Consider the following 11683-nt stretch of genomic DNA (forward strand, 5'->3'; position numbering starts at 1 on the left):
CGGGATCTAACCCGGGGTGCAGAGTCATAGGTGGCGTTCCTGCCTGACTAAATTGCAGACGCCTGCCATATCCCAACACTCGTGTGTTTAACATATCTGCTAACCACATCATACGACATAGCAATCTGATGTCGGACTGTGGCGCATAACTATTGGTTGATGCAATGAAACGTCTGCGGTGTAGTCAGTCAGTCGCGCAACCGCAGACAGAGAGCAGGAGGGTCCGGTCCAAACAGGAAGTTATTCAGAGAGGTTTGTGGATGACAATAATCCAGTGTTCCTGTATTCCTGTTTACTGCGCAGCCTCTTCAAAGACCAAACTGTTATTAACTAAAACCAAATGTGACATCACATGGAGAAACAACGTGACGTTGTCATAGAGAGCTCATGGCTTGACGAGCAAACAGCAACATTGACAATAAATAAAGGTTGATGATGAGCAAATACAACATCGTAAGAACATAAAAGTCAGGATCACATATCAAAACGACAGAGGCTGAGACAAACATGTATTTGGCACAAAATAAAATAAAACTTTTAAAAGCAATATTTTGATTAATTAAGTGAGACTTTTAAACTATATCCATTGCTTTGTGAATTTGATTGTCCTTCACCGTTAACATTGAGTGCATGTGTGTTCCTAATTAAGAGGCATGTCTATTAATTAATCAATAAACCCAACTGACGAATCTTCAACAAATTGTCAACCTTTTTTTTGTTTGATGTTGACAGTACCTTGACCTTGGTATATGACCTTATCAGCCACCTGTTTCAGGTCACTGATGAATTTTGGCCACAGGGACTTTGGGACCTCACAGAGCTACAGGTACGTGTGCAAGAAAACCATAACAAAGCCATATATGCACATAGGGGGACGTCTTGTATTCTCAGAGTGAGAAACAGTTTGATGATTAAGTTCCCAGGGATCTCTGAATAACACAGCTGCTTGATGTTCTTCGTAAGTACTACTTCCATAGTACTTCATGAAGATCTTACAGAGTAGAAGCTTTGGTTTTTACAGGTCCAAATGTGTACTTGAAGTATAGCGCTTCTATACACCTGCATACGCAGACCAAGTCCTTTTGAATTGAATGATGTGGAGAGCATGCCACAATGGCATAGTTAAAGTGATGCCAGGGCAATATTAGAATGTATTTCAATACCAATAAAAATAAATATATGTAAATATCTGTATTTCTCACTTGTTAATAGTACTCTTTCGTAACCCGTGAATGCAGTCCACGTGGATCTGCTACGTAGCGAGGAACCACTGAAAAGTACATAAATAAAGATGGTTATAAAACAAAATAACACATGTGGAAAGTAAGACATTTAAGGACACATTTACACTTCAACAGGATGGTTCCTCTCTCTGAGTGAGACCTCTCCTGTCATATCCGTCTCTCATTTCTGTGCTCTCTCTCTCTCTCTCTCTCTCTCTCTCTCTCTCTCTCTGTCTGTCTGTCTGTCTGTCTGTCTGTCTGTCTGTCTGTCTGTCTGTCTGTCTGTCTGTCTGTCTGTCTGTCTGTCTGTCTGTCTGTCTGCCTGCCTGCCTGCCTGCCTGCCTGCCTGCCTGCCTGCCTGCCTGTCTGTCTGCCTGTCTGTCTGTCTGCCTGCCTGCCTGTCTATCTGCTTGTCTGTCTGTCTGTCTGTCTGCCTGTCTGTCCGTCCGTCCGCCCGCCGGCCCGCCCGCCCACCCGTCCGTCCGTCCGTCTGTCTGTCTGTCTGTCTGTCTGTCTGTCTGTCTGTCTGTCTGTCTGTCTGTCTGTCTGTCTGTCTGTCTGTCTGTCTGTCTGTCTGTCTGTCTGTCTGCCTGTCTGTCTGTCTGTCTGTCTGTCTGTCTCAGCAGGTCATGTGTAGTGCAACACTTTTACATCTTCAGCTCATCGTCCCAAAGAAAAACACAAAGAGCCATATTCACCCCTCCATAGAAAAATAAATCAATAAAAAAACATGGAAAGATACCTTTCATATATACTTGTATATAAAATAGTTGTTATATACATATAGACAACAACAACAAAAAGAACAGATAACTGACCTGTACAGTATACACCTGATCCATAAGAGAGACAAGAGGTACTGAAGTGTATGGCTTGACTGGAAAAATCATCCCAAATATCTACATCTTTATCATGGATATCTTATACATATTTTATCATCCCTGGAATCATGAAGACGAACTATGGAGAGTACATCCCATACCTCACGCACTCAGCTGAAATGAGGCAACCACAGGCCTGGTCCGGAGCGACCTAATGGTGCATTGAGCTGTCCAATCCAAACCTATGTTCAGCTCTAATTTGGTGACCTATGATGGGTGAGTGGTGTAAAGATGAGGTGTGAAACAGTCCCTCAAACATGCCATCCTCAGTCTAAACTAAAGAGATGTTAAGTTGGACCAATGGAAAGTCAGTCGGGTGTCATTGACCTCCTGGATTGTGGTTGTTCAGGACCCAGATCCTTGTCTTCACCCAGTGAGGATGGGAGCAGAATGGGGTTCACTGCTGTGAATGGCTACCCCCTCCCCTTCTTCTAACTACACCCCAGTCTAGCAGCCATGTGTGTTGAGATATCCAGTGTAGACAGGGGACAGCCCTGCCTTGGCCCTGACGTCCACCACGAGTCAGCACTGACTAAGGCCAGGGGTCCTTCACTTCCTCCAGGACTGACCCATCTGGGAACCCTCCTACGGACTGAGTCAGGCCAGGGGTCCTTCAGGCAAAGCCACAGGCACCTCGACCTTCACTTCCTCCAGGACTGACCCATCTGGGAACCCTCCTACGGACTGAATCAGACCAGTGGTCCTTCAGGCAAAGCTGCGGGGACCTTCACCTTCATTTCCCATCAGATGGGTGGTTCAGTAGTATCCTTAGGACAAGATGGCCTCAGCTCAGCAGACGATGGCCACCCCCTCAGCAGTGAGCAGTTGACCGCTGGTGGGGTCATAGGTGCCAGCCAGATAGTACAGGCCTTGGGTGGTCACGCTGCTGCTGGGTTTCTGGCCGCGGGCCATGTGCTCATACTCCTCGCGGCTCACCACCTGGCACTTGTGGGAGATTGTCTGGACGTCATTCTCGTCCTCGTGGCACGACTGATACAGAGCGTGCTGAGAGAGAGAGAGAGAGAGAGAGAGAGAGAGAGAGAGAGAGAGAGAGAGAGAGAGAGAGAGAGAGAGACAGAGAGAGAGAGAGAGAGAGAGAGACAGAGACAGAGAGAGAGAGAGAGAGAGAGAGAGAGAGAGAGAGAGAGAGAGAGAGAGAGAGAGAGAGAGAGAGAGAGAGAGACAGAGAGAGAGAGAGAGAGAGAGAGAGAGAGAGAGAGAGAGAGAGAGAGAGAGAGAGAGAGAGAGAGAGAGACAGAGAGAGAGAGAGAGAGAGAGAGAGACAGAGAGAGAGAGAGAGAGAGAGAGAGAGAGAGAGAGAGAGAGAGAGAGAGAGAGAGAGAGAGAGAGAGAGAGAGAGCAAATGTCAGTGTTTTCATTCGACTTCAACTCTGAAAACATAATATGCTGAGATACCAGAAGACCCCTGTAATGACACTATGGTCGCATTTCAAACAGATTGACAACCTGAGCACTAATGTTATAACAGATTGACAACCTGAGCACTACGAGGTATGATAACAGATTGACAACCTGAGCACTACGATTGGTATGATAACAGATTAACAACCTGTGCACTACGATTGGTATGATAACAGATTAACAACCTGTGCACTATGATTGGTATGATAACAGATTAACCTGTTACTCCTACCCCTACTTTTTCGAACATTCTGTTAAAAATCGCGCAACATTTCAGCGCCCTGCTACTCATGCCAGGAATATAGTATATGCATATGATTAGTATGTGTGGATTGAAAACAATCAGATGTTTATAAAACTGGTTAAATCACGGCTGTGACTATAACAGACGTGCGTTTCATCGAAAAGTGCAGGAAAATCTGATCACTGAAAATGGGAAAATATATCCATGCGTATGATAACAGATTAACAACCAGTCTTGTCATTTGCCTACTATTTGTTTCTTGGTCAAACAGACACAAGGCAGCGCATAACATTTTGGTGAGATTAACAATTTCCTGAATATACATCGCACAATTTGATTGGTATGATAACAGATTAACAACCTGATCACAGTCTTCATAGATATGATTGGTATGATAAAAAACAACTGTTTATGGGACATCTAGGAGTGCCAACAAAGAAGATGGTCAAAGGTAATGAATGTTTTATATTTTATTTGTGCTATATGAATTATTTTGGTATGATAATAGATTAACAACCTGACTTGCACTATGATTGGTATGATAACAGATTAACAACCTGTGCACTATGATTGGTATGATAACAGATTAACAACCTGTGCACTATGATTGGTATGATAATAACAGATTAACAACCTGTGCACTATGATTGGTATGATAACAGATTAACAACCTGTGCACTATGATTTGGTATGATAACAGATTAACAACCTGTGCACATGATAACAGATTAACAACCTGTGCATAACAACCTGTGCACTATGATTGGTATGATAACAGATTAACAACCTGTGCACTATGATTGGTATGATAACAGATTAACAACCTGTGCACTATGATTGGTATGATAACAGATTAACAACCTGTGCACTATGATTGGTATGATAACAGATTAACAACCTGTGCACTATGATTGGTATGATAACAGATTAACAACCTGCACTATGATTGGTATGATAACAGATTAACAACCTGTGCACTATGATTGGTATGATAACAGATTAACAACCTGATTGCACTATGATTGGTATGATAACAGATTAACAACCTGTGCACTATGATTGGTATGATAACAGATTAACAACCTGTGCACTATGATTGGTATGATAACAGATTAACAACCTGAGCACTATGATTGGTATGATAACAGATTAACAACCTGTGCACTATGCAGATTAACAACCTGATATGATTGGTATGATAACAGATTAACAACCTGATAACAGATTAACAACCTGTGCACTATGATTGGTATGATAACAGATTAACAACCTATGATTGGTATGATAACAGATTAACAACCTGTGCACTATGATTGGTATGATAACAGATTAACAACCTATATGATTGGTATGATAACAGATTAACAACCTGTGCACTATGATTGGTATGATAACAGATTAACAACCTGTGCATATGATTGGTATGATAACAGATTAACAACCTGTGCACTATGATTGGTATGATAACAGATTAACAACCTGTGCACTATGATGGTATGATAACAGATTAACAACCTGTGCACTATGATTTGGTATGATAACAGATTAACAACCTGTATGATTGGTATGATAACAGATTAACAACCTGTGCACTATGATTGGTATGATAACAGATTAACAACCTGTGCATTATGATTGGTATGATAACAGATTAACAACCTGAGCACTATGATTGGTATGATAACAGATTAACAACCTTTATGATTGGTATGATAACAGATTAACAACCTGTGCACTATGATTGGTATGATAACAGATTAACAACCTGTGCACTACGATTGGTATGATAACACTTGTGCAACATCAAGGCACATTCCCAACTAAAATTCCCCAAATTCCCAGGTTTTCCAGAAATCCCAGTTGAAGGATGCCCAGTTCCTAAAACCAGGAGTTTGCAACCCAAATGGCAACAGAACGGTCTGAACCTGAATGTGGATGTACCTTGCTGTCGTGGTGCCTCTGGCCCAACTTGGTCTCCTCTGGGTGGTAGAACCACTTCACCTTCACCACCATGTTGGCGCTCCAGGATTCCCAGAAGTTCTCGATGCGGCCCACGTAGGGTAGGTGGGGCCGGCCGGCAGAGAGGAACATGGCACAGTCGCCCACTCGCACCGTGTCCCTTCCCGTACGATGGCCTTGTAGAACAGCTTCCTGGACTTCCCCTTCAGCCCCCGCCTCTGTGGAGACACAGGAACACTCAGAACACACAGTCACGTCTAGGAACTAGGGAGCGGGATTCAATACAACTCAGAGAAACGTCCTGTTCAATACGATAAACCTTTAAAAGCAGCTCCCTCATGTTTTGCGGAGGTCTCATGTAACTATTGTATGGAGGATTGTGAGAGGGTTAGGGTCTCATGTAACTATTGTATGGAGGATTGTGAGAGGGTTAGGGTCTCATGTAACTATTGTATGGAGGATTGTGAGAGGGTTAGGGTCTCATGTAACTATTGTATGGAGGATTGTGAGAGTTAGGGTCTCATGTAACTATTGTATGGAGGACTGTGAGAGGGTTAGGGTCTCATGTAACTATTGTATGGAGGATTGTGAGAGGGTTAGGGTCTCATGTAACTATTGTATGGAGGACTGTGAGAGGGTTAGGGTCTCATGTAACTATTGTATGGAGGATTGTGAGAGGGTTAGGGTCTCATGTACCTATTGTATGCAGGATTGTGAGAGGGTTAGAGTGTCATGTAACTGTTGTATGGAGGATTGTGAGAGGGTTAGGGTCTCATGTACCTATTGTATGCAGGATTGTGAGAGGGTTAGAGTGTCATGTAACTGTTGTATGGAGGATTGTGAGAGGGTTAGGGTCTCATGTAACTAAGATATGGAGGATTGTGAGAGGGTTAGAGTCTCATGTAACTATTGTATGGAGGATTGTGAGAGGGTTAGGGCAGGAATAGATTGGCATAAACTTAATGACCATAGAAAGATCAACCCGTGTCTCACCTGAGTGGGGTTCCCCGACCACCGCCACATCTGTCTTCCCGGTAGGAACGTGTTCATCTTGGATCTTGGTCCTGCATCACCGGGGATAACCCTTTGCCTCTTCACCAGGTCTCTGGGGGGTTTGGAGGGGGACGAGCTGCTACACTCCTTCCTTTTGAGAAGCTTGTTGTTGGCACTGTGGTCGTTGGTGGCTCCTCCTGCCTTGGTGTTGGATACGGCCACGGCCTTGGCCACGAAGGACTGTTGGCCCTGGTGGGGTCCGGCTGCAGCCGGGGGCTCAGGGGACTGCATCAGGCCATGGTGGGAGGACAGGCAGCTCTGTAGCAGCAGCGTGGAGCTCTCCTCATCCTCCGAGCTGTAGGACGAGTCGTTATCCGAGGAGCACAGGCTGGAACTGGACATGGAGCCTGAGCTGGACGAACTTGAGGAACCAGAGGAAGAGGATGAGACGGAGAGGCGCGAGAGAAAGCTTCCTGCCGTCCTCAGTCCTCCAGAGGCTGCTGTGGCCAGTGCAGCCCCCCTTCTCCTCCTCCTCTCCTCCTCTTCCTCCTCCTCTTCGTTGTCCAGGTCCGAGTAGGAGCTGTGGCAGTCCCGATGGCAGCTGAGACCAAGCTCGCCGACACCATACTCCCCAATAGCCAGGGAGGGAGAAGCCTTCCTCTGTGGAGGAGGGGCACCCTTAAGGAGGAGCTCAGCCCTTGAGGCAGAAACTCCCTTCCTGTTGTCCTTGACCAGCAGGACTGGGTGGGAGTAGGCCTCAGGCCTGGGGAGGCCGCCCACGCCTTTGGCCCCGAACCCAGAGCCACCGCCCAGCAGCAGCAGGGCCTTGCTGTTCTTCGTCTTGGGTGAAGTCACCCCCTCGTGATCCAGTTTGACCAGGAACTCCTGACTGCTCTTCCTGTTGCTCCGCGGCACCTCGCCGGGCTTCCGTCTCTGGACATAGGGCCCGGTCCTGGAAGCCAGGGACATGCCGGTGGGCTGGGTGCTACAGAAGGAGGAGTAGCCGTTAGCGATGCTGCTGAAGGAGTCAACCTCGAAGGAGCTGCTGCTGAACAGGCCCTTGGTCGGTGTAGAGACAGGGGCCGGGGGCAGGGGGAACAGGTGTGCCTCCCTTGTCCCCCTCAGGGCCTTCCTGGGAGTCCCGTTGAGCTGGAACAGATTTTCACAGGCCCTCTTCCTGGGGACAGCCACAGCCGGCCAGCTGAGCAGAGGGGCTGCGTTCTTATTGGTGCTGTCTGACAGGTTCTTCTTCTTCCCTGAACCTTTGGGTCTCCCTGCAATTGAAACCAATTGAATGTCTGGTAAGTCACCAATCAGTACATATACCTTTACAAGATCAAGAGGTTACAAGAAATGAATGACACACATCTTTTCTGCATCCCATCAGGCTAAATATACTATCATTTGTTTTTCAAATCTAGTGGATATAAAGCACGTATGTAGATGATCTTGTCTGACCTGGTCGTCTCCTGGCAGGCTCTGTGCTGGCCTGTCTCTCCGAGACTCTCTCACTCAGGGGGGCTTTTTCCAGACTGAAGCTCCTCCGAGCCGCCCGGCCGCTAGACACCAGGTGGGCAGGGGACGACTCCGCACCTACAGTGGGACAGGAAGGGGAGGCGGGGGTTAATACATCTCTAACATACACCTGCATAATCACTGTCATAAGTAATAGGTATAAGTAAGTAGCCTTGCACAAGCCTTGGCTAGTGTGAGTCAGAATGGCTCATAGGAGCAGGAGCCCATCTCCTGTTTCTGTAGCGTGAGGCAGCTTGATGTACAAGTTCACCCCCTGGACAGGAGGTTAGCCTATCGTAGGACCTTACCCCCAAATCTATCTCCTTAATGCTCAGTGCCACGCAGAGGCGCATTGGGCCCATTTTTTCGGTCTTTGTTATGCCTTGGCTAGGGATTGAACTACCAACCTTCCAATTACAGGGCAGACACTAACGTCAAGGCCACTGAGTTGGTCAATAAAGTCATAGTAATGTCTAAAATGCAGCAAGATATTGTCCATGAAAGGTCTCTTATAAGGTCTCATAATAATTGTCATGAGAAGGTCTAGTATACTTGGTAATCCTGTAATCATACAAGGTGGATGACAGGGTGACACAAAAAGAGACACTCACAGTGGATCTGGTAGCCCGGGGGGAGGAGGCGGATGTTTAGGAGGGAGATCCTCCCCCTGTCTCCGTCATCAAACTCCACCATTACACCTCCCTGCTTCCCCTCCTCCCCTGAACCACCTGCATCAGCACAACGTAAACACACATTTAGAGAGGAACCACAGGCATTGTTAGTCAAATAGTCAAAGTGAATAAATTGCTAAATGAATCAAATAAATAATAACACAAATGGATGAATGTGGACAGAGAAAGTGATCCAGTATCTCTCACCTTGGCGTATGTTGCCTGGGTATAGGCAGCGAGAGCGTTCGCTCCAGTAGGCACACACCCTCGTCCCCTCAGAGAGCACCGACTCTGTCTCTGGACGCACATCCAGGACCTGAAAGTCAAACAGACACTGAGTCAAGCCAGATTCACTACAGACCGACAGCAAAGACACACACGCACGCACACACACGCGCGCGCGCATACACACACACACGCACACACGCACGCACGCACACGCACGCACACACGCACGCACGCACGCACGCACGCACGCACGCACGCACACACACACACACACACACACACACACACACGGCTGGTCACTGTGCCACATCGCCAAGCAGCACTATCTCATGCCAATGTGCCAGTCACAGCTGAAAGGAGCGGAAGCTGTGATGCAGTAGATCCTGACTGAAGTAATACTAAGGAGGAGATGAATGGGGGGACTGTGATTGCAGGTTGCCAGATTCTCCTCCCTGACAATGCAGCCAGGGCCCAGCATCCGCCACTCACTGGAGCCCCTTTCAGGATGTTTTCATTTACAGTTGCCATGGAGAAGGGTCCCTTGACTGATGATGTGTGAGGTATAGGCGGGAATGTGTATGTGTATGTGTTTTGGTGGTGTGTTTGTGTGACTGCGTGTTTGTGTGTTCATGGTTGTGTGTGTTTCTGCACATACACGCACGTGAAGGCATACATGTGTGAGTGGGACCTCAGGCTCTCCTCAGGGGACATGGGGTCCTGGTATAGGAGGTATTCATGAAAGGCTGTTGAACATGGGGTCCTGGTGTAGGAGGTATTCATGAAAGGCTGTTGAACATGGGGTCTTGGTGTAGGAGGTATTCATGAAAGGCTGTTGAACATGGGGTCCTGGTGTAGGAGGTATTCATGAAAGGCTGTTGAACATGGGGTCCTGGTGTAGGAGGTATTCATGAATGGCTGTTGAACATGGGGTCCTGGTGTAGGAGGTATTCATGAAAGGCTGTTGAACATGGGGTCTGGTGTAGGAGGTATTCATGAATGGCTGTTGAACATGGGGTCCTGGTGTAGGAGGTATTCATGAAAGGCTGTTGAACATGGGGTCTGGTGTAGGAGGTATTCATGAATGGCTGTTGAACATGGGGTCTGTGTAGGAGGTATTCATGAATGGCTGTTGAACATGGGGTCCTGGTGTAGGAGGTATTCATGAATGGCTGTTGAACATGGGGTCCTGGTGTAGGAGGTATTCATGAATGGCTGTTGAACATGGGGTCCTGGTGTAGGAGGTATTCATGAAAGGCTGTTGAACATGGGGTCCTGGTGTAGGAGGTATTCATGAATGGCTGTTGAACATGGGGTCCTGGTGTAGGAGGTATTCATGAATGGCTGTTGAACATGGGGTCCTGGTGTAGGAGGTATTCATGAATGGCTGTTGAACATGGGGTCCTGGTGTAGGAGGTATTCATGAATGGCTGTTGAACATGGGGTCTTGGTGTAGGAGGTATTCATGAATGGCTGTTGAACATGGGACACACACTAAAGCACAAACGTTACAAAGTGGACGACACAGCTGCCAAGGGTGTGATGGAGACAAGAAAGTTGAGAAGTATGGTGTCAGGGAGAGAACAGCTGCTATCCGAGGCTTTTGAATAAAGGATACAGAGGTGTAGGAGGTATTCATGAATGGCTGTTGAACATGGGGTCCTGGTGTAGGAGGTATTCATGAATGGCTGTTGAACATGGGGTCTTGGTGTAGGAGGTATTCATGAATGGCTGTTGAACATGGGGTCTTGGTGTAGGAGGTATTCATGAATGGCTGTTGAACATGGGGTCCTGGTGTAGGAGGTATTCATGAATGGCTGTTGGAAGAAAGTGGAATAAGACAAGAAAGTGGAAGTATGGTGTAATCACGAACAGCTGCTATCCGACGGCTGTTTATACAGCGGACATGCACACACACTACACAGCGGAAGGCACACACACTACACAGCGGAAGACAAACACACGTTACAAAGTGGACGACACAGCTGCCAAGGGTAGGGCACTGATGGACTGACTACGCAACTGGGCTTAGGGGAAACCCACCTTTAACACTAGTTGAGAAATGCTTATGTGTCAGGGAGAGAAACACTGTTAGGATTTTGAATAAAGGATACTTGTCTGCTTGTGAGAGAGAGAGAGAGAGAGAGAGAGAGATAGAGAAGTAGAGAGAGAGAGGAGAGAGAGAGAGAGAGAGAGAGAGAGAGAGAGAAGAGATTGAGACTGAGTTACTAGAGTATATAAAGATGAGAAAGTGTCCTGTGTGTGTGTGTGTGTGTGTGTGTGTGTGTGTGTGTGTGTGTGTGTGTGTGTGTGTGTGTGTGTGTGTGTGTGTGTGTGTGTGTGTGTGTGTGTGTGTGTGTGTGTTGTGTGTGTGTGTGTGTGTGTGTGAGGTGTGTGTGTGTAAAGTGTGTGTGTACTCGTTTCATCATAGTATAATTGTTGGTTGATGAATGTGTACTGCACTGTTGAAGAGAGATTGTATGTTGTAAGTCAGCATTTCACTTTGTGTGTGGTGTGTGTGTGTGTGAGGATGTGTGTGCAGTGTGTGAT

At 46.8% G+C, this 11683-nt stretch overlaps 1 protein-coding gene and 1 long non-coding RNA gene across 2 annotated transcripts in view; both read right to left on the reverse strand.

Annotated features, from left to right (window-relative positions):
- Window positions 1-1720: 1720 nt before the first annotated feature.
- LOC124020520 (BAH and coiled-coil domain-containing protein 1-like) overlaps window positions 1721-11683 on the reverse strand; it is a gene marked incomplete at its 5' end in the record, with an annotated part of 17733 nt that continues 7770 nt past the window's right edge. The window contains 7 exon segments of the mRNA XM_046335758.1: window positions 1721-3109; window positions 5712-5896; window positions 5899-5947; window positions 6723-7996; window positions 8181-8315; window positions 8849-8965; window positions 9116-9224. Coding sequence (XP_046191714.1) covers window positions 2894-3109; window positions 5712-5896; window positions 5899-5947; window positions 6723-7996; window positions 8181-8315; window positions 8849-8965; window positions 9116-9224 — 2085 coding nt within the window.
- On the reverse strand, window positions 4431-4751 carry LOC124020521. The gene is made up of 3 exons (XR_006836096.1): window positions 4741-4751; window positions 4521-4705; window positions 4431-4479 (listed from the first exon to the last, which is right to left on the reverse strand). It is a non-coding gene; the product is annotated as an uncharacterized LOC124020521 (long non-coding RNA).

The sequence above is a fragment of the Oncorhynchus gorbuscha genome, unplaced genomic scaffold (assembly GCF_021184085.1).
Source record: "Oncorhynchus gorbuscha isolate QuinsamMale2020 ecotype Even-year unplaced genomic scaffold, OgorEven_v1.0 Un_scaffold_844, whole genome shotgun sequence".
Lineage (NCBI taxonomy): Eukaryota > Metazoa > Chordata > Actinopteri > Salmoniformes > Salmonidae > Oncorhynchus > Oncorhynchus gorbuscha.